General features: G+C 43.1%; 1 protein-coding gene across 1 annotated transcript in view; it reads left to right on the forward strand.

The window, feature by feature from the left end:
- Positions 1–27,934, forward strand: part of ARHGEF26 (Rho guanine nucleotide exchange factor 26) — a 167,305-nt gene that overhangs the window by 127,408 nt on the left and 11,963 nt on the right. The window contains exons 12-14 of the mRNA XM_082459537.1: positions 7,975–8,184; positions 22,103–22,170; positions 23,531–23,635. Coding sequence (XP_082315663.1) covers positions 7,975–8,184; positions 22,103–22,170; positions 23,531–23,635 — 383 coding nt within the window. The remainder of the gene's footprint in view (positions 1–7,974; positions 8,185–22,102; positions 22,171–23,530; positions 23,636–27,934) is intronic.

Here is a 27,934-nt window from a genome sequence, read left to right on the forward strand (position 1 = left end):
ACTGGCATGTGGGCAGAAAACGCAGGCAGCTGCTAGCTCAGGAGACGTTTGTCTTTTGACGAGCAGATTCAAGTAAAGATTTTTTTTAGCACAGGGAAACTGTGTGAATGTTTTAAACAAAGCCTATGGAAAAGGAGCTACCGACTAGGTGAAAAATAAATGTTACTTTTGACGATAGAGCCAGAAAATCATTGTGTTTTGTTTTGGTTAATCCTTGCTAGTATCTTTTCTTTTAAATTTAACTCTTTTACAAAAGGAAGAATTGGAAGTTCTCCTTCCAATCTGTCAGATTTTGGCTCTGAAAGAAAGTTCCAGAACAACACAAGGTGGAAGGTGAGACAACTCACAGATAAGGCTGACTTGAGCAGGAGGGTAGGAAAGCTAGTCTTTATAGTCTAACCCTTCTTCTCGTTTTCCCCATCTCCATCTTTGCTTTCATATTCCTGGTTCCATCTTGGTCATCTAGCCTATTTCTCATTCCTGGTCATCCTTAATAACGTAAGATGTTTGCTTCTAAGGGGTAAGGTGGGAACTCTTCCTATGGTATTTGCATGTGTGAAAGCAACCCCCTGGTCACAAGGCCCCACAGAAAGACCTGTTCCATCACTACCTCTTCTTCATGACTGTTATGTACCCAGAGCTTGGACCCAAGGAAGTACCCTGGTTTATGGAGTGAGGTTGGGAGCCAGCTTTTTAAAATTTTTCAGATGTTTCTCCAGATGTCCCAATATTATTTGTTGACTAAACCATCAATATTCCACAGATGTGAAATGTCACTTATATCATGTAGTAAATTCTCAGATGTATTTGGGGTCAATTTGTGAAGCCACTGTTCTGTTTCACTATCCATCTGTCAGCTAATACCTATCAGTCTCAGTCTTTGAGTTACTGTAGCTTTAAAATATGTTTTTAATATATCATATGGCCAGTTCACGCTCATTTTCTTTCACAATCTGACTGTTCTTTCATGTTTATTTTTCTTCATGTTTTAGAATCAGCTTGACTATTCCCCGTCCTTGGTGCCCCCCAAAATCCTGAGATTTTGTTCAGAGAGATGGTGGTAAAATTATATATTAATTTAGGAAGAATTGATACCTCTTTAATATCAAACTTTTCTATCCATTCAGGCCTTCTTCTAAAGTATTTGAAAGCTGTCTTCATATAGGAGAAACGTGTTAAGTTTAATCGTAAATATTTTGTGGGTTTTGTGTCTATTATAAATAAGATCACTTCTTCCACTATATTTTCTGAGTGTTATTCATTCATATATGGAAAAGACATTTATTTATTCGTTTGTTTCTTTATTTATTTAACTAGCTGCACCGGGTCTTAGCTGCAGCCTGCGGGATCTTAGTTGCGGCCTGCGGGATCTTCGTTGTGGCCTGCGGGATCTTTTGTTGTTGTTGTTGTTGTGGCATACGGGATCTAGGATCTAGTTCCCCAACCAGGGATCAAACCCAGGCCCCCTGCATTGGGAGCGTGGAGTCTTAGCCACTGGACCACCAGGGAAGTCTCAGAAGAGCCTTTTTCTTTTTAACCCAGCCACTTTAGTGAATTCACTCTTACCTTATATTTTCAGTCAATGATGTTATATGCAAATAATCAGTTGTTTATAGGGCCAAAAACATTCCATTGCCCAAGAGTCCCTTCACCTGTACTCTCAGGCATCCACAGACACGTGGAATGATGATAGTCTTCACATCTATGCATTTATTATTAAAATTTTTTTTACCTTGAATTGCAAAATATTTCAAACATACAGAAAATTATCGAACACTAACATGCCTATCATCCATGTTTAACAGATATAAATTTTTTGCTATATCACTGTCAGATCTCTTCTTTTTAAATTTATTTATTTATTTATTTATGGCTGTGTTGAGTCTTCGTTTCTGTGCGAGGGCTTTCTCTAGTTGCGGCAAGCAGGGGCCACTCCTCATCGCCATGCGCGAGCCTCTCACTATCGCGGCCTCTCTTGTTGCGGAGCACAGGCTCCAGACGCGCAGGCTCAGTAATTGTGGCTCACGGGCCTAGTTGCTCCGCGGCATGTGGGATCTTCCCAGGCCAGGGCTCGAACCCGTGTTCCCCTGCATTGGCAGGCAGACTCTCAACCACGGCGCCACCAGGGAAGCCCAGATCTCTTCTTTTTAAACAAAAGCCCTGATATAATACTGCAGGTATACCTAAAGCCTCTTCATCATCATCCCTTCTTCCTCCCCCTCCTTCCCAGAGTAAGTCCTGAGTGGAGCTGGGTGTCTGTCACCCTGCACTCACTACTGAGTATGTACATGCGCAGCTTTGGTATTCTAAAACTGTATGTATGTTGTATGCAGTTGTAAATACTGTCCTGATTTAAAAGTAATAAATATATGCCCAGTATGAAAAATTCCCACCTTTATAGAAATCTGTGGGAGAGAAAGTTCAAAGTGCTCTGTAATAATCAGTTTAAGAAATCCACTGTTGGGACTTCCCTGGTGGCACAGTTAAGAATCTTCCCTGCCAGGGTTCCAGCCCTGGTCTGGGAAGATCCCACATGCCGCGGAGCAACTAAGCCCGTGCGCCACAACTACTGAGCCTGCACTCTAGAGCCTGCGAGCCACAACTACTGAGCCCGTGAGCCACAACTACTGAGCCCATGTGCCACAACTGCTGAGCCCGTGCACCTAGAGCCCGTGCTCTGCAACAAGAGAAGCCACCACAATGAGTAAGTAGCCCGCGCACCGCAACAAAGAGTAGCCCCCGCTCGCTGCAACTAGAGACTAAGTCTGCATGTAGCAACGAAGACCCAGTGCAGCCAAAAATAAACAAATAAATAAATTAATTAAAAAAAAAGGAAATCCACTATTCACAAAAAGGTGTATCAGTTTTCAGCCCATGCTGTTAGGTAGCATGTAGTAGAACCAAACACTATCGAGCTGCTTAACAAAAGAACGCCTTCCAAGGGAAGAATAATTGAGGTACTTATTTACCACCATATCCTGTTCTCTACTGATAGCTTTTTATCTTGTTAAGAAAAGAAAGGAATCTCAACAAAGGTTACTAGGACTTTAAGTGGGTTTCAACAGGGAGACCCATCATTGTTTATACCACAGAGCAACAGGCTTGTATAGATTTGATTGCTGCGCCTGATAGGAGCCTCTGCTTGCACAAAGCTGCCGCTTGTTTCATGAGCAGCTGGTAAACTTGGAGCCCGTCTGAGACAATCAGAGGAAGTCTACATATAAACTTCTCCGTGCGAGGAAAGGTGGTTTTTCCATTTGCCTTTTTCTGAGCAGTTTAACTTCCTAATTGCATGATCCAAATTGTTTCAGAGACTATGTAAACCATATGTTTGCTAAATGGAAGAAACAAACATGGGGAAGTCTGATTAGCATCAACTTCCCTAGGAAAGGAGCATCTTTCCCAACCCAGCTGAGCTTGCTTTGTACTTACTGGACACGGGTGGGTCGGCGGAGGAGGAAGTGGGGTTGTAAACGGCTGCATCTGACTGTGGATTCGCTCCTCTTCCTTCTGCTTAAGCCCATATTTTAACAGTTATCCTTCTGTATTAGCATGAGAGAGACAGTAGGTGCTGGCTGACATGAGGAGAATGAATTTCACGCAGTATTTAGCAGATTTAGAGAGGGGAAAATATTATTTGGAACCTTTATGAGACTAAGTGTGTGAGAGTGTGTGTGAGAGAGCACAAACACGCTAGCAAGAGTGAGCTCCTTTTCAGTTTTTATCCCATTGGGTTTGAATAATAGCTGACAAGGATGAATCATCAACTTACTTGACTACTGTTAAATCAAGTTTTTTATATTAAATTCATTAAAGGAGTAGAGAAGAAGTTGTGGACATTATGTATCACATAATGAAGACGTTTGCAGGTCTAGATGAAATAATGATATTGGGTGACTGCTATTGAATCAGTTAAAAAAAAAAAAGCAAACTTGTTTCCTGCATCCTATTTTGGATACAGAAGGCAAAACAGGGGAAAGTTCTGTGTCCAGGCACATTCAGTGACCCAGATGTGCAGATGTGTAGACACGGATACCTTGAGGTGAACTCACATAGCTATAAATAAAGTGGCTGCCAGTTTCATCCAGTATCATCCCAACTGGACACCTGAGAGAACCACAGGTATAAACTGGATCAAACGGTCACCCTAGGTCTTAATGGCATTGCAGTTGTCATGGCTTAAGAGAACAATTAAAGAAACATTCTATTGTCTACTTCTTCTGTCTCTAATTACCCCCCGAAGACAAAGATTCAACACATCGATGAAACAACAGTAGCTGGTATTGTTTGTATTTAGGCAAACACTGGTTGTATTTAGGCAAACGCTGGGGGAAATATGAACTCTGAAAATTAAGAGGAAAAAAAAGACTTAACTAGTTTTTTCATATTTGTTTACATTAGTTTCCTGTGAACTCTTCGTCTTGAATTCTACTGGGGACTACCTAGTAAGTAAAGCCACTTTATGCTGAAGACTTTTTGGAACTTGAGTCATCTTGAATGATGGCTTTATAGCATATAGAGTTCTTTGCCTTTTATTTCTTTGGGAATACAAAGAATACCTTTGCAATGTCATTATTTAGGGCACTGCCTACATACCCCATGTGTGCCACATTAAGGAGCTTGGATTTCTCTGAAGCAGAATTATTTTTAACTGGAAATGGGCGTCTTTAACTAAAAGGTCATCTTTTTTTAAAAAATTAATTAATTAATTATTTATTTATTTATTTATTTATTTTTGGCTGTGTTGGGTCTTCGTTTCTGTGCGAGGGCTTTCTCTAGTTGTGGCAAGCGGGGGCCACTCTTCATCGCGGTGCGCGGGCCTCTCACTATCGCGGCCTCTCTTGTTGCGGAGCACAGGCTCCAGACGCGCAGGCTCAGTAATTGTGGCTCACGGGCCTAGTTGCTCCGCGGCATGTGGGATCTTCCCAGATCAGGGCTCGAACCCGTGTCCCCTGCATTGGCAGGCAGACTCTCAACCACTGCGCCACCAGGGAAGCCCCAGGTCATCTTTTTAAACTTGTGAGTTGGACCAAAAGAGTAACTCAAAGGTGCAGAGAGAGGGACAGTAACAAGCAAGTCCTTGTTCATCTAGTTTTTGATGTTGTTGCTGAGGTTTTGCTTTTGTCTTTATTTTTTACTTTTTGGTTTTATCCTGAGTTCTGGGTTTTACTACATCTGTGTCTGAGCTGTAGACAATATTATAAGCTTTACTTGCTGTATGGTCAGGCCACTCAAAATGGCTGTTCTCTTGTTCTCTGTACATCCCCTGCTGGAGCAGTGCCACCTACACCTTACTCACAGGAACGTGCTTGCCCCCTGCCCCAGCTAGTGATTGTTCTAATCATCAGGCCAGAATGATTCCATCTGCTAGTTTATTAAAGAGAAACATCTACCCTCGTGATGGTCATTAACCTGAGGGGCTGTGAGTGATGCGCCCCAGCTGCTGGTCTCCCTGGTAACTGATAAGCCCACCTGGCGTCACTTCCCCCTATAAATGGTAGCGTCCGTCTCCCCCGCCCCAAGCAATAAAGACTCCTGCCCTGTCCCGCCCGCTGTCTGCAGCACAGGCCGCGGATGTTTCGGATGTGTGAGATCCCCTCTCCAATAAACCACTGATGTCTCTGTCGCTGTTTCCGCGCTCTGTCTTCGGTCTCGAGGCTGGGCAGCTACGAGGCTTGTAGGCCTGCGGGGTGCAGCCTGATACCAGCTTTGCCAAAAATCGACTGCTTTGTTTCTGGTAAACACGGTCTTTTAAAAGTATAACATTGTTTGTTTGTAAAGTGTATTACCCTGCTTCCTCCTTTTATAAAAATTATGTGACCTTTGATAAGCCTCATTTTGATATGAGAAATATTTTATATTCTGAGTATGGCTGTGCTGGTCCCTCGGCAGTCTCAGGGGAGCTTTGGAGGTGATCTTGCCATGTGAACTTTCAGTTAATACAGATGATTACCCTAGCAACAAACAGACTTGATCAATAGGCAGTATTTTGCTTTTATAGATGATATAACTGTGTTTGCCGGTTTTGGAGGGGGAAGAATCTATCAAACTAAATTTTAAAAATGATTATAAAGTTTCTAAAGGAGAGTTACAGGGAGTGGTTGACAGGCAGATGCCCACCACCGAATGAAAAACTTTCTAAGAAATCTTGAACAAAATGGCCTATTCCGAAATTCCTAGTATAGTTGGGCACAAGGATTTTTTTTATCTCTTAGCTCTCCTGAGTTCATACATTTGCATTTATTATTAAGTAAGGTAATTATCCAATATGGTTCCTAGAATACATTAAAATGTATTGCATGGTCATCCATTTACTCAGCAGTTATTATTGAGCTCTGCCGTGTTCAACTGAGAGTACAGATAGAGAATAGAGGGGGAGGTGTATCTAACCAGAGTTGGGATTTGCCAAGGAAATGAGTGTGTCTGCAAGGAGTGATTGTAAGTAGGTATCAAGACATTCAAGTTGGATAAGTGAATAAGCATAAATGAGAGGACACGAAGGGTTTAAGGATGGAGGGAAAGGTGGTGGAGTGAGTGGGTTGTAGGAATGGTGGGTTAAAATTGTTGAGGTTGAGGATTAGAAGAGGTGAGTCAAAGGGATTGGCGGGGCTGGTTAGACAGGGGTGTTTGACGTTGGGATTGCAGAGAGGTTGCAGTTGGTGGTAGTGACAAGGTTGATTGTTGAAGGGGAAGTCAAGGAACTGAGAGGCGGGGGTAATGGAAGGATTGCCACATGGAAATTCAAGGAAGTAGTGTTGGAGAGTGACAGTAAGCCAGCAACTAAACGCACGAGTGAGGATGAGGCATAATCCAGGGGCCTGGAGATGACTGTGATGATGAGACAGAGACTGATGGCATGAGCATCAAAGCTGGGGACCTTCTGGGAGGAGGAAGCGATCATTGTCTAGGAGTAATGAGACTCAAGCAGACAGAGAGCCTTCAGAGCAGGCTGTGCTCTCTAGAAGAGCCAAGTGTCTGTTAAGGCAAGAAGGTAAAGGGAGAGTTCAGAGAAGGGGCTGAGGATTTAGAAGATTTTGCTGGATTCCCTAAATGAGGTGCATTTCCAGAGGATGCAGTGGAATGCTTCAGCCGAGGGGCTGAGGGAGGTGAGGCCCGATTAGGCATGTTCACAGCACTGTGCAGGTGAGAGTACCTTCAGGGGAATGAAGAATACCAGGCGGTCTTGGGCATAAGCAGGGATAGAGGGTGTGGCGGGATCAGTCCTGGTGGTTTCTGAACAGGTGGTGAGGCCATGCATGTTGGAGGGAAGGATGGGTTGGGCGTCTTGCCAGAAGCAAGCAGACCTCTGGGGCTGTTCTTCCCTCCTGTGCCTGGTGGTTTGGAGGCTGCGAGTGCAGCTTCGCTACCCAGAGTGTGAGTAGGTTTGGGACAACCTCTATCCTGCGGATGGGGGTAAGGCTGGGGAAGTATAGCTGTTCAAGCCTTACCATGATGCATGCCTGTCTCACTTGTTGCAAGAAAATGCCAGGAAAATGTAAAATAAAACCTAGAGGGTTTAATAATTGTTTTTTAAAAAATTTTTATTGGAGTATAGTTGATTTACAATGTTGTGTTAGTTTCAGATGTACAGCAAAGGGAATCAGTTATACATGTACATATATCCACTCTTTTTTTAGATTCTTTTCTCATATAGACCATTACAGAAAATTGAGTAGAGTTCCCTGTGCTACACAGTAGGTGCTAATAATTGTTTTTAATATTGCTTTTATATGTAAGATACAATTTAGTATACTACAGAAAAATAGTAATTAACAGGTTTAATTTTGGAGGGTTATATTGACACGTAATCAGTAGATGAATTCAGAGTCCAATTCCTATTTTAAAATAAATCATTCTCTCCCTGTCCTCCTTCCCTCCCCTGCCGCCTTCCCCCAAAATGTGATTTGAACACTGATAACGTCCCAGTCTCGTCCACTGAATTACTGATAGGTTCTTTTTCCCTCTTCCTTACAGTGAGGAAAGTTACAATGTCAATGATTATTCCTTAAGAGATCAGCTACTGGTGGAGTCTTGTGACAGCGAAGAGCTTAATTCTCCTCCAGGGAAGAACAGTTCCGCAGTGCTTTATTCAAGACAGAACTCTGCTAGTCACCTCTTTACGCTGACGGTCCTTAGTAACCACGTGAACGAGAAAGTGGAGATGCTGCTGGGAGCTGAGACTCAGTAAGTATGTGCGAGGAGAGGGTTTCAGAATATCTGCTGTCGGTCTTCCCCACCTGATTACCCTTGGTCCGCAGACTCCCTAAAAACAGTAAACTCTACCTACTATTTTTTTATTTTTTTATTGATTACCTGTTACGCACCAAGCATAGGTCTGGGTGCTTTATACAGATGCTCGTCTTCTCACTGTGATCTTCTCAGTGTCCTGAGAGATGGATATCGTTATTTTCATCCCCATGACTCCTGATGGATGTGTTGTGCTTTTAGGTGGTGTGCTTTTATATTTACAGAGTGTTTTAAAAATCATTTTATTTTAATCATTGATAAAATTATGACCCAGGAGCCCTAGGAATATGACCTAACTGGTAGTTTGATCCTAGGCCCTGAGTTTTCTTAGCTACTGAAATTGAAGTCATTTTGTATCACCTGCCTTCGACCAGGCAGCAGAAAGACCAGTGATTTCTGTCAAAAGAGATACTCAGTTTGGGGAAATATGTTTGTTGCAGGAAGGGGAACCCCTTCCAGGGCCTGAGAAAATGGGCTGTTGTCTAACACTTGGAAATGAATTGTCTGAGGAGACATACGTACTGACAAAGCAAAAGACTTTATTGGGAAGGGGCGCCTGGGCGGAGAACAGCAGGGTAAGGGAGCCCAGGAGGACTGCTCGGCCATGTGGCTCTCGGCCTCAGGTTTTGTGGTGATGGGGCTAGTTTCTGGGTTGTCTCTGGCCAATCATCTTGCTTGTGCCCATATTGGATCTGACTCAGGGTCCTCTCTGGTGGTTCTTGCATCTCTCAGCCAAGACGGATTCTAGCATGACCGTTTCTGGGACGTTGGCCCACATTATGGGCTGGCATCTCCTCCCTCCTTTCGGCCCCTCCCGAATTCTCCTGGTTAGTTTTCCACGGCAGCACCATGTCCTTATCAGGACCTCCTGTTGTGAGACAACTCATGCAAGTGGTTATCCTCGTGCCTGGCCAAGGTGGGCAGTTTCGATCAACGGTTCCCTAACATGTTGACGATCCCTCTTTCCCATCCAGAGTTTATGCAGAGGCAGAAGCCATCGTGTCTGTGCCTGCAGTTTCACCAGCAGTTAGTAGGCAGTCCATCCTCACACAGGATGAAGGGAAGAGGGCTTAATTGTCAAGTCCACCCGTGCTGCTACTGAACCAAACTTGGGTCTGCTTGCCCGTGCACAGTAAAGCCAACCTGCTGACACCGGGTTGTGGTGAAGGAAAGTGCAGTGTTTATTGTAAAGGCACCAATACAAGGAGGATGGGTGACTCGCACTCTAAAAACCCCCAAATCCCCGAAGGAAAGGCCACGTGAGGGAGGGTGGTCCCAGGGTATGTGATCAGCTCGTGCACAATTCTCTGATTGGCTGGTGTTGAGGTAACAGGGTGGTTGACATTATGAATCCTTAGGTGCCAGTTGGTCTGGGGGCTCATGGTCATCAAGTAGTTAAGTTCTTCCATTTGGCGGTGGTTTCAGCATCTGTAAAACAACTCAGGAAATGTGCATCGGATACTGTTACCTAGGTACTTCAGAGGGGAGCAAAAACAGAGGGTTTTGGCGGGGTCGGGTGGTGTCTGTCTTGGGAAGGCCCTGTAGGGTCCTGTTTGGTTACATTGCGATTTTGTCCATGTAGAGATAGCTGACCAATTTGTTTGGAAACTGGAAACCTCCCCTTAGAACAATCATCATAGGCAGGTATTATGTTGGGTCAGAGGGTGGAACAGTGGAGGGAAAGGAGAAGTTCCCTAATTCTTGGTCCTCTGGGGTTCCTATGCCGTCTCCCACTTGGCTCCTACGTGGTGTGATTCAAATGGGTCAGCAGCTCTTGAGTAACAACCCTAAGGCTGTAACAGAATCTTAGGGAAAGCCAACCAGAAGAGATCATCTCCACTTTGTAAGAGTATTTTAACAGGGTCCCTGGATTGTTAGAGAGATATAAGAAAAGAAAAAGAAGGAAAAAAGCCATCCACATAAAAAACGATAAATGCTCATTTCATGTTTTTGGCACTAGAAGTAACTTTTCCAAGGCTGAAGAAAACCGAGAGGGGCAGGGTGATAGAAAGCTATTTGAGATTTAAAAACAGCCGAAAGAGAGTATTCCAAATGCGCTCAAGAGCTAACAGAGGGAATGAATAAGAAAAGGAGCGGCATCCTCTGTGTTTGTTTATAAAACAAAGAAATACCTCTTCCTAAGGTCCCAGAATTCTTCCAGGAAACTGCTGGAAAGCCCTGCCGCATTCCAAGGATGCTCCTCTGTGTTTTCCCCTCTGGGGAGGGCACCTCCGGTGGGTGCAGTGCTTGCTGGTCTGTGCAGGTGACCAGCAGGAGACACACCCAAGACCAGGGCTGAGGAAGGCATTTCTTTGACTCTAAAGATGGTTAAACCCCTTGGCCTGTGAAGACAGACCTAGACCTCTTCTGTTTGGGGAAGCCTCTCTTAAAAAAAAGAGAATTTAGTATGTCTGAGCTTTGGATCTTAAAGGACTTTAAGGATGAAAAAGTCTTAAACACTTCGGAGATTACTGCTTGTTATAAAGAATTCTCAGAAATGAAGATGTTATTTTGTCTTTTTTAGTAAGGGAGAAAGTGTTGTTGGTTTCGCTTTACGTTTTCCTTTTCTCTGTGTTTATAAGGATTGTTTGCTCTTTATCAGCAGAGCTTTTCCTGACTGTCTCATTCACAATTTATGTAATCTCTACTGCTGGTTTCTGAGATTATTCCAAGACAGTAGGCAGTAAACCGGAGTGTCCAGTTTTTACACCAAGGCTAGATCCTTTCCTGGGACGTTCTCCACCCTCTTGCCTTTTGATCTTGCCATGGACTGAATGGGTGTTCATTTCCTCAATGAGAAATGTTCTCAGAATATCTAGTTATGTCACCCGTAAACCCGTGGGTATGACTCATATCTGTAGTTCTTTCATTAATAGCAAGAGAACATTCCAGAAGGGGCAGAGGGGCGGCTGCCTCCTTGGGTACGGAAGAAGTGACTCCCTCACTCCCCCCCCCCAACTCAATTACAGTTAAAGTAAATAACTGGACAAATACTTTTAAACCTACAAGGCATAAAGTATCATTGGTGCTGAAAGAAAGTATATGACAGCCAGGATGCACTTTCCTTAAAACAAAACCAAAAAAACCCAATCAGCGTTTAAAAGTCTAACGAGTCGTTACATGCTGTATTTGGAAATGTGCAGGCCAGCTCTGGGTTACCTGGTTTTGAGCAATCAGAGTTTAGGCCTATGCAGAGTGTTTTCTTTGCTTCTAAGATTTGCCAAATGCATAGGTATGTTTTTTTTAACGTTTCTCTCTTTTATGGTATACATGGTTAAAGTGGTCCATTAGCAAGCTAGTTGAGAAGGTTTTCACCACAACCCACCCAGGCCTTGAGTAATTGCAGAATTTCCGACCAGTCGATTACATTCTTTGGCTACTTATTCTTTGGTTTGAAAAAGAATAGGGTTTGTACCTAAATATTTACCTTCTTTGAAAAACTGTTCCATAGTAGAGGCACCTGGGACTATACGGAATGTAAAATCAACCGAAGGAAGGGTGCAGCTGTTTGGCACAAGGACGGTTCAGCTATTATAAGGCAGTGAAGTTGTGGAAGAACAGATCAATAGCTTTGATTATATAAAGAATGCAGAAAAGCTCACCAAAAGGAAATGGGGCAAATGCTTAGTGAGCATCTGGGATGTGCCAGGCACAGGGCCAGCTAGAGAGCATGAAGGGAGCCTTGGGTGTTTCTAGAGAAGGATGGTGCTTCAGAGCTGAAGCATGTAAGTAAGATGACTGTACATCTTGGTTTCTTTGGGATCAGCGTTATGTCTGTTGTTCTGGCAAAATTAAGAATAGCACCCTCTTTGACTTTCCAAAGTGTCTTTAGACGATAAAATATGTTGTGACCCTAATTATAGGTCTGTAGTCCAACTCCCTCAGTTTTCTCCCAGATGTAAGATGAGACTCAAAAAGGTGAAGTGATTTGCCTAAAGTCACGCAGGAGGTGAGTTACTGCCAACATGGGACTAGACCTTGACCTTCCTGAGTCTGATGTTCTTTCTAATAACAAATTTTAAGCTTCTTACTGAGAAGCTGCCATCTCGGAGACTATTCCGCCCCCATCTTGCTGCTCAACTTGGCCTTGTTCTGCCTCTGGAATGGAAACTCCAGGAAGCTAGTTGCTATTAAATGTGAAATAGTACTAAAATGTGACTTTTTTGGTTCATAGACTTAAAATGAAAAAGTTTGTGGTAAATTTAAGGCATCATATGGTTTGAAATATTTTATAATAAAATGCTGAATAGATGTTGCATCCCTCAAATTATCTTCCATTTAAAAACTTCCTTTCTTGTTCCTTTGCCTATGTTTTTCCTACTTCCTGGAATGCCCTTCTCAGAACTCCTCGAATTACCAAGTATCTTACTTCTCAGGGCTCAGGCCCAGTGCCAAGTCTTTCCTCTACAAGGAAGCCCCCTCAGCGCTGCTCCTGGTGATCTTGTCCCCGAGAATTCCAGGTGCTTGCTGTGTGTGCCCCTCTTGTTAGTTCATTTTTCTCCTCCTGTTTTCTGTCTTGCCCACCCTCTGCTGTACTACTGCTGGCCCCCAACCCACCCCTAAGTCTCTCCTTCCCTTTACAGCTGCACTTCTCAAGAGAGCAGCTTTCATTTCTCCCTGTTTACTCAGTGAATTTTTATTGTGCACCTGCATCCTTTCAGGCGCTATTCTAAGTGCTGGGATGTAGCGGTGAACAGTGCAGAGACCAGATCCCTGCCCTCTGGGGGCTTCCGTTCCACTGAAGAACCTATGCCTGTGTGCCTCCTGCCCTCAAGGAGGTGACTTTGGTGGCACTGAACTTTTGCCAGTCTGCCTGGGCAGATGGCCTACAGTGAACTGGGATGGTGGGAAAGCATTTCTTCATCCAATTTTAAAAATAAATAAGTGTGGGCTTCCCTGGTGGTGCAGTGGTTGAGAATCTGCCTGCCAATGCAGGGGACACGGGTTCGAGCCCTGGTCTGGGAAGATCCCACGTGCCGCGGAGCAACTGGGCCCGTGAGCCACAACTACTGAGCCTGCGCGTCTGGAGCCTGTGCTCCCAACAAGAGAGGCCACGATAGTGAGAGGCCCGCGCACCGCGATGAAGAGTGGCCCCCGCATGCCGCAACTAGAGAAAGCCCTCGCACAGAAACGAAGACCCAACACAGCCTAAATAACTAACTAACTAACAGTAAAGCCAGGAATGTATTCCGGAGTGTTAAGGGCTGGGATGGGGATCTGTCCTCTAAATTAGATGGCAGAGGAAGACTTCTCCAGGTGACATTTGGGACTGAGCCCTGAGTGCCTGGAAGGAATCCATCCATGGGAAAATGCAGGGCCAGAACGGTCCAGGCAGAGGGCACGGCAAGTGCCAGACTCCTAGGGAAACAAGTTTGAGGCCATCAGACTTGGCTTGAACGTAGTGAAATTGGCTAGATCAGAATAAGCCAGGGAGAGAGTGGGTGGTTGAGAGGCTGCTGGAGCCCAGAGCGTTTTAGAGCAGAGTTATTCCAGTGTGGTCTGTGGGCTGCCAGGCCTCAAACCGCTACTGGCCTGGCTTGAGGGAAGCAGTCAAAAACTTATAGCAGTTTGACATTTCTGCAGCATCAAAGCATGTGATTATTTTATCAGTAACTCATTTTTATTGTATTTGAGAACACCTGGTCCATAATGAATTGGAGCAGAGGGGGGCGTTGGGGGTGGTGAAGACCAGTTCTTCATCCCAGATATTTTGAGAAGCACTGGTTTAGAGCCTCCTAGGCTGGAATGGGGAGTTCCATGGAAGACTGGTGTGGACACAGGAGTTTCAGTGGGGAGAGCAGTTAGGGTCCTGTTGCATTAGTCCAGGGGAGTCTTTTAATGATTTTTTAAAACTTATTTATTTTTGGCTGCAATGGGTCTTCGTTGCAGTGCGCGGGCTTCTCATTGCAGTGGCTTCTCTTGTTGCAGAGCATGGGGCTCTAGAGTGCAGGCTCTGTAGTTGTGGTGCACAGGCTCAGTAGTTGTGGCTCATGGGCTCAGTAGTTGTGGCTCGCGGGCTCTAGAGCGCAGGCTCAGTAGTTGTGGCGCACGGGCTTAATTGCTCCGCGGCATGTGGGATCTTCCCAGACCAGGGCTCGAACCTGTGTCCCCTGCATTGGCAGGTGGATTCTCAACCACTGCGCCACCAGGGAAGTCCCAGTCCAGGGGAGTCTTGATGTTGGGATGGAGTGTGGTCTGTGCGAGGAGATGGAAACCTAACATTGTGGAGGTGGAGACAACAGGACCAGCTGAAGGACAGGATGAGTTGGGGTGGCTGTGAGTGAAAGAGAGGAATCGATGATGCTTTGGGTTTTTGGCTTGAGCAGCTGACGCCCTATACTGAGTTACTCCTTGACCGTCTTCAGTATGGCGTCTTCCTCTGCCACCCAGTTGAGGGCGCTCCATCAGAAGATGAGCAGTGGCTTCCTAGGTACCACACCCAGCAGTCCAGTCTTCCGCTTTCTTTACCTCTAATATCATTTAATTTTGTTAGCTGCCCAGCTCTCTGACACTAACCCCCTTTTTGAGATGTTCTCAAGCTGTTGTCTGTGTGCCCTTAGTTTTTCTCCCACATGTAACCTTGCCTCTTCACTTCCCCTTCAGAAATGCAGCCTGTCTGGAACCAGTCATCACCAGCGTGCTCTGCTTTCCCTGACACACACATATCTGTAAATGGTACCCTTGACACAATTTCAAGGTACCCAGTCTGGAGACTTGGTGTCATTTCTGATGCTTCTAGATCTGAACAGATCCATCCCAGACTGGTTCTTCCTGTATGAAACTCTGTTGCATCTTCCCACGTTTCCATCCCACTACCTCCTTCCCAGGGCAACCCATACATCCTTTATCTTTTGAACCACCCTCAAAGCCTCCTAACCATTCTTCTCTCCAATCAGTTTTTCACAGTTTTATTACTAATCCCCACACTCAGCTCCAGTTTTGTCCTTTTCTCACTTTGTATGTAGCAGGTTCACAATAAATATTTTTTGGAATTGCCCTACAATTAATAAAATTTGCTTTTCTATATCCAAGGCAAGGTAGACTAGTAGCAGCATGTAGAGAAATACTGCTCCTCTATCAGTCTCTATTCACTGGGGTTTTTGTTTGTTTGTTTGTTTTGTGCTGCTAGAGCAAGTTTTATCTAAATTCCACTTGTTTTTCAACATTTGCTGTCAAGGATGTGGTTAAACTTTTTTTAGCATGTACCTCTAAGCCATACTGTGTTATATCTGTTTGCTTGTTAAAGATCTTAAGTCACTGCATTATTAATGAGACAGTGGTTGGTGGAAAATACAGAAGCTTACCCTTGATAAAAGGACAAGGGAGGAATGTTTTACTAATGTCACTTTTTCCTCTGGGCCTTGCAAGAGGAATGTTCAAGGCCGAGAGCCCCCTTTGTCTGCCTTCATTAAAATGAAGCCCAGACAGCTGCAGCTGGCACAGAGCAACACTGTGGCAAGTGGCGTCCTTGGCTTCCTGCGTCCATAATGGAATTTGGATGGCATTTGGGTCCAGCCTGTGCAGAGATGAGACATAAGGACACGTTCAGTAATGAACGAAAACTTTCTTCACCCGTTCTATTTAGCTATGAGATATAATCACCTTAAGCTGTAAGCAAAGGCCCTTCTCAAAGTTTCTGTCTCACAAATTGCACCAGACGCCTAATAGTCCTCTCAGACACTCTGACAACCCATTCCTGGGCCCTCCTGATAAAGGGGCATTGTTTGCGGGCAGTCTTTTGCTCTCTTCCTGCTTCTGTTAATGATTTAATTAACAGGAAGTAAATAGGATGGGATAAAATTGTAAATAGTACGTCTGACATACTCTTCATCCTTTAAGAAAAATCCACATATAGAGATCACAATTTGTATGGAAAAAAAAATGTATTTATTACAGATTGTAGTATTTTTTTCTTCATTGAATCTGGAATCTATGTCCAATAATCTTTTACATTTGTTCAGTGCCTGTCAAGATACTTAAATCTTTGGTGATTCCTCATCACTGACCTCCAGTAAAACAGGAGAGCAGGTGATGGTGTAGGTCTTTTTTCCAAGGAAACAGGTAGTTGACCCGCTTAAGGTTAACTTCAGGATTCTGGACCAGACTAGGTCTCATGAGCTGTTTGATATGATAAACAGGGAACAGTTGATTTAACTATATAACACGTCATGGAATCTAAATTTCTAGAACTCTTAGTGGGCTAGGGGAACTACTTTGCTTTGGTTAGATTTTTTAAATTAGTAAGTTGAGCTGGTGTCCAGCTTTATAAGGCTTTGTTGCACAGCATTCATGAGGACGATTTTTGCCCTGTGGGTTTTCTTTAATGGATCAGCTTACTGATCTCATCTCGTTGAATTGAATGTGTGAGAGAATGAACAAAAACAGCCATCTCCATGATCCTATTCCTTAGGAAGACTTTTTTCCCAAAGGCCATGGGTATAGGAGTTTCACAAGGAACCATAGGTAAAGTTGTAGGCTGTGAAAAGGAGCACAAAAGGTATACATCTGGTCAAATGCCATTTTCAAAGGGATAAAAGGAAGGTTAAACAGCAGCTGAGGTCTCTTCACTTCTATTGAAAATCCAGGCAGACCCCCCTCCAGTGGTGAAGCCCTTTGTGGGCGTTTGTTCCATTCCGTCTCATTCACAGTCCTACCTCTGTTTCACACCCTGCTTCCTACTTTCTTAGTTTGGATCTGTGTTTTCTAGCAGATGCCTGGTATTCAATGCGAAGTCCAGCTTGGCTGTATCTTCAACCTTTGTGCAATTAAGTTTAAACCTACGGTGCTTAATTAATCATATGAGGGACAGGACAAGATACTGTGACAGCTGACTCCTGAGTGGGGAGCTGTAGGTGCATCAGTGCATGCCGTGCATAGAGAAAGGACTGCGCTTCCAGATGTTTATGTGGAAAGGGTCTCTTCTCGACTCTCAGATGGGTTTCTAGAGGGCGCCATCGCAGCACGTCGCACAGTGTGTTGGATTCTGTGTGGTCTGTCTTTCGCTCTGTCTGCTCCCTCATTGAAGGAAGGCTGTGGAGAGCAAGAGGCCCCATTTTACTCACTTGGCAGCCCCAGCCTGGCACAGGGCTCCTGCAAAGGCAGGGACTTGGTGAATGTTGTTTGAAGGAAGGAGGGGTGAGGAGCGCCTTAGAAGTTGACCTGCCCCGGGTCCCCATTAGCGGCATTGCTGATTCTGGCACTTTGGGCAAAGGGAAATCTCAGTAAGCTGGGTGTGGCATGGATTGTGAATTCGTGTGGATTGTCTCACCTCGTCCCTGGAGAAAATAGCTGTGTGTGTGTGAGCCTTGGACTTGATATCTAAATTTAATAATGGGTATGTCTAGGCCCGGGGTTTTCTTGTTCTTAGAGTTCCATTTTATGTGGAGTGAGTCTCCTCCCTGCTTTAGAGATGCAGTGCTTTCCGCCTCGTGATGGGAGGGAGCTCCTTGGCATGGCTCTTGGAAGCCCTGGGTAATGTCGTGCGGTTTTGATGGCATCTCAGAGGGGGTGGGACTGATTCAATTGAGGCCATTTCAAGAAGCGGCTCCTTTCAGCGAGGCAATAAGGACTGTCTTGCTCTGTCCTCTGGAGCCCCTGGGAGGGGCCGCCATGTGGAAGGGATGCCATTAGCATCCAGGCAGCATGCTGCAGGAGTGAAAGATTTCACCTGGACTTCTAGAAACTGGCTGCAGGGTGAGGCTGCCGCTAAAAGCGGCCACTCAAATGCCAGAGACGGTCCACGGCTGGGAGATCTGACTTGAAGGACTGCAGACAGCAGTTAGGGCCATGTGAAGATGTCATGGTAAGCCAAAGATGAGTCGGACATGTCTGGGTATGGCATGTGGAGACGCAAATGGGTCGTTTTAGGTTACTCTTGGCGAACAACTCTTCCATCCTTAAGATATTGTTCAGCTTTCAATTGCCTTTGTACTTTGGAAATTCTAGTTGAGCCTGAATTTTAAAAATCTTACCCAACAAAGAGATATCAAAGATTTAAGTGTTTGCTTGGGATTATCTGAAAGGAGGTTGTGCTTTACTTGTTCCTTATAAAACCACCCTGAAGCCTTTTGTCCTGTATTAGAGAGAGACAAAGGTTCTAAAAGCAAGACAGTGTCATCAGTTTTTACATAAACTATGCATATTACTACTTGACACACCAGCTTGACCAGGTCCCAGCCTCCTTTTCTTCTTTTAAGTAAGTCTGTCTTTCAGCAGACTGCAGTTTCCACCCTTCCTGCCATCCCTCGTTATTTTGTGAGCACCTGCTAGGGAGCACCACTTCTTTGATCCCCGGCCGCCTGGCTTATACTCTGACTCTACCACTTAGCAGTTTTACTGTGAGCAGGCACTTAACAGTTCAGACTTCAGCTTCGTCCTCTGAAAAAAATTGGAAATAATAATGGTAATATTTGCAAGATGGTTGTAAAGATTAGATTAGATGGTACTTGCCAAATACAAAAAAGCACAGTACCTGGCATATATGTGATCCCCTATGCTATTTAGAACAAGATCCAATTACTGTCCTTGGGGAGTTTATGGCCCAGTCAGAGAAACAGACAAGCCCATAAAAGATCAGGGGTCAATGAGTAGTAGTGATTTATCTGAGGTCAGGGTTTACAGAGCTCCTGTTATGTGCAGGCAGTTGTGGAGATAAGGTGCCTGGCTTCAGGAGGCCTACAGCTGCCGGGTAGTGTGACAGAGCTGTGCAGAGGGGGGCGTGGGAACAGGATTATCAAGAATGGGATGGGGACGGGAGTGTGGGTTCACGCATCAGAGGCGGCCACCTGGAGGAGGTGAGGCTTGTGTTTTCAATACTGAGTAGATGTGTTGAATAAAAGAAGCCAGATACCAAAGTGGACAATATTACAGGATTCCATTTTCATAAAGTTCAAGATTGGCAAAACTTGTCTATGTGATGGAAATCAGAACAGCAGTTACCTTTGCAGGTTATTGATTGGAAAGGGACAAAAAAGGAACCTCCTGGCACGTCTGTGGGCATGTGTACGCGGTTGTACCTAAGTAAACACAGATCTGTATACACTGACGATTAGTGCAGTGTTTTATTTTATGTGTGTGTTCTTCAATAAAGCAATCAAATAGTGATGAGTGGGCACAGCTCGGTAAAAACAGGGGGAAGGTCGTACTTGAGAGTGAGAAGAACAGATAGGAAAGGTGTGGAACAGCATGTCGAGTTCCAGACTGTAAGAAGTCTGCTCTATCTGGATGGAAGGATGGATACACGTCGGGGAGTGAAGATAGAGTGATGGTGAGAAGCATCTTTTAGGTGCAGGCCGTTGTGGGAGAAAAAAAAAATTTTTTTCTCCAAAAGTTTTTTTGTTTAAAGTACCAGGCATAAAGGCATCCCCTTTTCTTTTTTTTTTTTTACTTTTAAAAAAATTTGAGTATAGTTGATTTACAATGTAGTGCCAATCTCTGTTGTATAACAGAGTGACTCAGTTTTACATGTTTCCATTCTTTTATTACTATTCTTTTCCATTATGGTTTATCCCAGGAGATTGGATATAGTTCCCTGTGCTATATACAGTAGGACCTGTTGTTTGTCCATTCCAAATATAATAGTTTGCATCTACCAACCCCAAATTTCCAATCCATCTCTCCCTTTTCCCCCTCCCCTTGGCAACCACAAGTCTGATCTCTATATCTGTGAGTCTGTTTTAGAGATAGGTTCATTTGTGCCATATTTTAGATTCCACATATAAGTGATATCATATGGTATTTTGTTTTTCTCTTTCTTACTTCACTTAGTATGATAATCTCTAGGTCCATTCATGTTGCTGCAAATAGCATTATTTCATTCTTTTTTATGGCTAATATTCCATTGTATATGTGTACCACATCCTCTTTATCTATTCATCTGTCTGTCGATGGATATTTAGGTTGCTTTCGTGTCTTGGCTATTGTAAATAGTGCTGCAATGAACATTGGGGTGCATGTATCTTTTAGAATTTGAGTTTTGTCTGGGTATATGCTCAGGAGTGGGATTGCTGGATCATATGGTAGTTCAATTTTTAGTTTTCTGAGAAACCTCCATACTGTTCTCCATAGTGGCTGCACCAATTTATATTCCCACCAACAGTGTAGGAGGGTTCCCTTTTCTCCACACCCTCTCCAGCATTTATTTGTAGACTTTTTAATGATGGCCATTCTGATCCGGGTGAGGTGACCTCCTTGTAGTTTTGATTTGCATTTCTCTAATAATTAATTAGTGATGTTGAGTATCTTTTCATGTGCTTTTTGGCCATCTGTATGTCTTCTTTGGAGAAATGTCTATTTAGATCTGCCCATTTTTTGATTGGGTTGTTTTTTTTTTTTGATATTGAGTTGCATGAGCTGTTTGTTTGTATATTTTGGAGATTAAGCCCTTGTTAGTTGCATCATTTGCAAATATTTTCTCCCATTCCATAGGTTGTCTTTTCGTTTTTTTTTTAATTCTCACTTTGTGTCTTTTTTTAAAAATTATTAGCACCTTTAATTATTATTTATTTATTTATTTTTTGGGCTGTGTTGGGTCTTCGTTTCCGCGCGAGGGCTTCCTCCAGTTGCGGCAAGCGGGGGCCGCTCTTCATCGCGGTGCGCGGGCCTCTCACTATCGTGGCCTCTCTTGTTGTGGAGCACAGGCTTCAGACGCGCAGGCTCAGTAATTGTGGCTCACGGGCCTAGCTGCTCTGTGGCATGTGGGATCCTTCCAGACCAGGGCTCAAACCCGTGTCCCCTGCATTGGCAGGCAGACTCTCAACCACTGCGCCATCAGGAAAGCCCTCGTTTTTTGTTTTTTCTGGTTTCCTTTGCTGTGCAAAAGCTTATAAGTTTGATTAGGTCCCTTTTTTTTTTTTTAATTCTTATTTCTATAAGGCATCCCTTCTTAAGAAGGTAGAGTGGCATAGTAGCAACTGACCTTCGTTTGGGTCGCTTACCTCCGAACTTCTATGCAGTCTTCTCATCCCTTAAACAGGGCTTTGGGAAGCTTACAGGAAATAATGGATGTCAAGTGCTGTATCTGCCATGTGAATGCTTCTTAAAAAATTTTCAAGTGTGTATGTGTGTGTGGTTTATTTAATCACAGTGCTAATACTTGACTTTCCAAATCAAAAACCTGGTTACTATATTATGGAGTAATGCTTGGTCATCTGAAACTTTTGATCCTTTAGTTAAGTAATTATTCTGTTTCATTTAATTGTAGCTTAATATTGTTTAAAAGCTTTTGGTTGTTTTTTACCTTAAAAAAATTTTTTTCCCTGTAATCATTAAATTATTTTAAGCATTTGAGAACAAAGAATTTCTATTTCACTAAGGCTCATATTTGGCAACATTTTTTGTATGAGGAACAGAACAACTTTAATTTAATGTCAGGTTTCTCATTTATTTGGAAATGGGTTGAGTGTGGGGGAAGGAGACGAGGGGAGGGAGTGGCGAGAGACTGATTTACTAGGATTTTTACAAATGAAATTTACTTTTTTGAAATGTTAAACATCAGATTGTGAGCGTACGAAATATCTTTTTGTGATTATAATGTATTAGTGTAATCAGATATTTGTTAAATGTTAAAATGTTATATGAGAGATTCCACTTAATAACAAGCTAAATTCATTCAGAATCTTTTGACAATGACTCATTTGAGGCCTATTTGAGATTTCCCAAATGATCATTTTTATTTTTATTTTATTAATTGTTTTCATTTTTAAATAACTCTTACCCTGGCTTTGAAGGCCAGCCACTTACCTCTCTAGAGAATGTCTGCCCTGTTTTCGGGGAATGCCTTTGCATTCCAGAACATACTTCATTCTGTGTCTAAGCACCACTGAATCTCTCAGCCGGATCTACCCTCTGTGTTTAGGAGCGAGCGAGCCCGCTGGATAACTGCCCTGGGACACAGCAGCGGGAAGCAGCCTCCGGACCGAACCTGTAAGTACCTGGAGGGCCGTCTGCTCTGGAGCGTGGAGGGCTCTGCCCCCTGCTGGTCACTGGGTTATTAGTGGTTAACCTCCACAGTACCTGCTTTGTAAGTTTTCTCCAAGATTTCCTTCCTGCCGCCCCACCTCAGCTCTGGATGCTCCCTGCTTTGGAAGTCAAGGGGACTGAATTCAAAGTGCAGTTCTTTGCTGTGTAAACATGGCAGATCACTGCATAGCCTTTCTGAGCCTCTTAAATCATCTGCAAGTTAGGTGCATTATTATATACAACATGGGGTTATGATAGTGAGGATTAAGTTAAATTTACACTGAAAGCCCTGCTTATACTGTAAAATTTACACTGAAAGCCCTGCTTATACTGTAAAGCTCTTAAATTTCTAGCTGTTGTTTATGGGCAATAGTAGCATGTTTAAACCTTCTCCATACTGACAGTGTGAATCTAAGCTGAAATGGATTTTTAACCTTAAGGTAAATTACTTTACCCTTCCTTTTGACTTTTTTTAATTAAAGTAATATTAAAAAATATATTTTATTCTTCTAGGGAACTAGGAACTGGTACAGTAAAGATTAGTGTCATATGCTAAGCATCTTGTTATGCTGCTCTGGATGATTCTAGCTGGAAGGTCAAATTCAAAGAATTAGGGCAGCAAACGTGGATATTCTGGAGCACTCAAAAATCATAGTTTTAAGCTCAGAGTCAGAGCTAAAGTGACTGGTTTGAAAGTTCTCTGGAATCAAGTTTCATATTAAAAAAACAGTAAAAACTCAGGCCAGCCAGTAGCAAGTCACTGAAGTAAAAATTGATTTGTTATGATCGAGAATTTGAGGGAAACTAAAATGTTTTCTAACTAACTTTTGCTTGGAGCTCCTTTTAGTTCTAAACTTCTCTGGAGCTCCTTTTAGTTCTAAACTTCTCTGGCAGCTTTTATGTGCTGTTGGGTGGGCTGGGGGAGCACCGTGGATGAGAGCCAGGAGAACTGGATAGATTTTGGATTTTATCCTCATGGCCTTGGCACATACCTGATCTATCTTGACTCAGTTTCCCCAATGCACAGTGACTGTTTTCTGCTGTGTTGTGTGATGTATCTAATGACTTCTTATCAAGGCTATTTTTGAGGGGATTCATGTATCATAGAAGGCCTCTCTCGATTCTGAGCTTCTAAAATCCTAAAGCTCTTAGCCAAGTAAGAGAATTCCTGGGAAAGATTTTCTGCTTTTTAGGAGTCTACCTTGTTTCTATCTGTGCTGGCTCTGATTGCACAGAAAGACTAAGTGAATGCAGATTATTGATTTGTACCTGTTTTGTTTTTCCACTGCTACCGGAAGTTCATTATGTCCCCTTTCGCCCTCAGCACTGACCCAAGTGGAAATCATTAGATCATTTACTGCCAAGCAACCAGATGAACTCTCCCTGCAGGTGGCGGACGTGGTCCTCATTTATCAGTGTGTCAGCGATGGTGAGTGGGAGTGTTCTGATGGGGGCGCTGGTGGTCCAGTGTTCAGGGTCTCATTCTGTCATCAGTGCTCATATTCCCCATCCCTTTGGTTTCCTCATATGCACCTGCCTCTCCTTTATCTACACTTTATTGCTTCTAAATGTTTTTTTAATAGGATGTGGTCACATGGTTGTTATTCAAAAGGAACATGAAATGTTTTCCTTCCCAGTCCCCCAGTGACCTAGTTCTCATCTCCAGAGGTTCTTCCTTCCTCACTTAGAAAGTAAAAGTCAGTTGGGAGACAAGATGGCAGAGTAGAAGGACTCTAAGCTCACCTCCTCTCACGAGCACACCAAAATCACAGCTAATTGCTGAACAACCATTGATTTAAAAAAAAAAAAAAAAAGACTGGAACCTACCAAAAAAGATACTCTATATCCAAAGGCATGAAGAAGAAACTTAATGAGACGGTAGGAGGGGTGCGCTCATGATGTAATCAAATCCCATACCCCCCCTAAGTGGGCGACCCACAAACTGGAGAACAATTATATCTCAGGAGTTTTCCCACAGAAGTGAGAGTTCTGAGTCCCATGTCAGGCTCCCCAGCCTGGGGTCTGGCATATAGGAGGAGGAGCCCCCAGAACATCTGGCTTTGAAAGCCAGTGGGGCTTGAGTGCAGGAGCCCCACAGGAATGGGGGAAACAGAGACTTTACTCTTGGGAGGGCTCACACAAGGTCTTGTGTGCACCAGGACCCAGGGCAAAAGCAGGTCTGGCCCAGGCTCCTATGAAGTCACTACCTGTGGGTCTTGGAAGGGCTCCTTGGAAGTGGGGGTTGGCTTTGGCTTGCTGTGGGGACATAGACACTGGTGGCAGGCATACTGGGCTACATTCAACCACATGAACAATCCTGGTGGATGACATCTTGGCTCATTAGTACCAAGACCTGGCTCCACCCAACAGCCTGTAGGTTCCAGTAGTGGGACACCTCAGGCCAAACGACCAACAGGGCAGGAACACAGCCCCACCCATCAGCAGACAGGCCGCCTAAAGACTTCCTGAACCCACAGGGACCTCTAGACACACCCCATGACATGGCCCTGCCTCTAGAGGGCCAAGACCCAGCTCCCCCCTACCAGGGGCAGACACCAGAAGCAAGAAAGGTACAGTCCAGCAGCCTGCAGAACTGAGTACACAAATGCAGATCAGAACTTATCCTGAGACCAGTTGGTCCCTGGCCCTTGGGTGATGAGAGGGGAGTGTACTGCTGAAACACACAGGACATCCCCTATAGAGGGCCACTTCTCCAGTGTTGAGAAACATAACTAACCTTCCTCATACATAAAAATACAAATAGAAATTTAAACAAAGTGAGATGGCAGAGGAATATGTTCCAGAAGAAACAAGATAAAAACCCAGAAAAACAGCTTACCTGACGTGGAGATAGGTAGTCTACCTAAGAAAGAATTCCAAGTGATGATCGTAAAGATGATCCAAGAATGTGGGAAAAGAATGGATGCACAGAGCTAGAAGTTACAAGAAGTTTTTAACAAAGAGTTAGAAAAGATAAGAACAACCAAACAGAGTTGAAGAATACGGTAACTGAAATGAAAAGCGCACCTAGAAGGAATCAATAGCAGAATAAATGAGGCAGAAGAATTGATAAGTGAGCTGGAAGACAGAGTGGTAGAAATCACTGCCACAGAACAGAATAAAGAATGATAAGAAATCAAGACAGTTCAAGAGACCTGGGACAACATCAAATGCACCAACATTCGCATTATAGGGGTCCCAGAAGAAGAGAGAAAGGTCCTGAGAAGATATTTTAAGAGATAATAGCTGAAAAATTCCCTAACACAAGAAAGGAAACAGTCACTCAAGTCCAGGAAGCACAGAGTGCCATACAGGATAAACCCAAGGAAGAAGACACCAAGACACACACTAATCAAATTGACAAAAATGAAAGATACAAGAGAATCCCCATAAGGTTATCAGCTGATTTTTCAGCAGAAACTCTGCAAACCAGAAGGGTGTGACACGATATATTTAAAGTGATGGAAGGGAAAAACCTACAACCAAGAATACGCTACCCAGCAAGGTTCTCATTTAGATTTGATGGAGAAGTCAAAAGCTTTACAGACAGGAAAAAGCTAAGAGAATTAGCACCACCAAACCAGCTTTACAACAAATGCTAAAGGAACTGCTCAAGGCAGTAAAGAAAAGGCTACAACTAGAAACAAGAAAATTACAAAATGGGAAAGCTTACCGGTAAAGGCAAACGTACAGTAAAAGTAGGAAATCATCCACACAGAAATATGATATCTAAATCAGTAATCATGAGAGGAGGAGAGTACAAATGCAGGATATTTGGAATGCATTTGAAATTAAAGAGATCAGCAACTTAAAATAGTCATGTATATATATGGACTGCTATATTAAAACCTCATGTTAACCACAAACCAAAAATGTATAATAGATATATACACACAAAAAAGAAAAAGGAATCCAAACACAACACTAAAGATAGTCATCAAATCACAAGAGAACAAAAGAGAAAAGAAGGAAAAAGACCTACAAAAACAAATCCAAAACAATTAACGAAATAGGAATAAGAACACACATATCGTTACCTTAAACATAAATGGATTAAACACTCCAACCAAAAGACATAGGCTGGCTGAATGGATACAAAAACAAGACCCATATACAGGCTGTCTACAAGAGACCCACTTCAGATCTAGAGACATGTACAGACTGAAAGTGAGGGGATGGAAAGGGGAATTCCATGCAAAAGGATTTCCAAATCAAAAGAAAGCCAGAGTAGCAATACTCATATCAGACAAAATGTACTTTAAAATAAAGACTGTTACAAAAGACAAAAAAGGACACTACAATAATGACCAAGGGATCAATCCAAGAAGAAGACAGAACAATTGTAAATAGATATGCACGCAGCATAGGATCACCTCAATATATAAGGCAAATGCTAACAGCTGTAAAGGGAGAAATTGACAGTAACACTATAATAGTGGGGGACTCTAACACCTCACATCAATGGACTGATCATTCAGACAGAAAATCAATAAGGAAACACACGCCTTATATGACACTCTAGACCACATCGACTTAATTGATATTTATAGAGCATTCCATCTGAAAGCAGCAGAATACACATTCTTTTCAAGTGCACATGGAACATTCTCCAGGGTAGATCACATGCTGGGCCACAAAGCAAGCTTCGGTAAATTTTAAAAAATTGAAATCATATCAAGCATCTCTTCTGATCACAATGCTATGAGATTAGAAATCAACTACAAGAAAAAAACACCAACATGTGGAGGCTAAACAATATGCTACTAAACAACCAATGGATTTCTGAAGAAATCAGAGGAAATCAAAAAATACCTAAAGACAAATGAAAATGAAAACATGACGATCCAACCCTATGGGATGCAGCAAAAGCAGTTCTAAGAGGAAGGTTTATAGTGATACAAGCTTACCTCAGGAAACAAGAAAAATCTCAAATAACCTACCTAACCTCACACCTAAAGCAACTAGAGAAAGAACAAACAAAACCCAAAATTAGTAGAAGGAAAGAAATCATAAAGATCAGAGCAGAAATAGAGACTAAGAAAACAATAGAAAAGGTCAATGAAGCTGAATGCTGGTTCTTTGAAAAGATAAACAGAATTGATAAACCTTTAGCCAGACTCATCAAGAAAAAAAGAGAGGGCCCAAATCAATAAAATTAGAAATTAAAAAGAAGTTATAGCTGACACCACATAAATACAAAGGTCCATAAGAGACTACTACAAGCAACTATATGCAAATAAATTGGATAACCTAGAAGAAATGGACAAATTCTTAGAAAGGTACAATCTCCCAAGACTGGACGAGGAAGAAGTAGAAAACATGCACAGACCAATTACAAGTACTGAAATTGAATCTGTGTTTTAGAAACTCCCAATAAACAAAAGTCCAGGACCAGATGGCATCACAGGTGAATTCTACCAAACACCTAGTGAAGAGTTAACACCTATCCTTCTGAAACTATTCCAAAAAACTGCAGAGGACAGAACACTTCCAAACTCACTCTGTGAGGCCATGATCATCCTGATACAAACCCTCAGCTAACATCATACTCAATGGTGAAAAGCTGAAAGTATTTCTTCTAAGATCAGGAACAAGGCAAGGATGTCCACTCTCACCACTTTTATTCAACACAGTTTTGGAAGTCCTAGCCACAGCAATCAGATGAAAAAGAAAGAAAAGGAATCCAAATTGGAAAAGAAGAAGTAAAACTGTCACTGTTTGCAGATGA

The sequence above is a fragment of the Balaenoptera physalus genome (genome assembly GCF_965194825.1).
Source record: "Balaenoptera physalus genome assembly, chromosome: 4".
NCBI classification, from domain to species: Eukaryota; Metazoa; Chordata; class Mammalia; order Artiodactyla; family Balaenopteridae; genus Balaenoptera; species Balaenoptera physalus.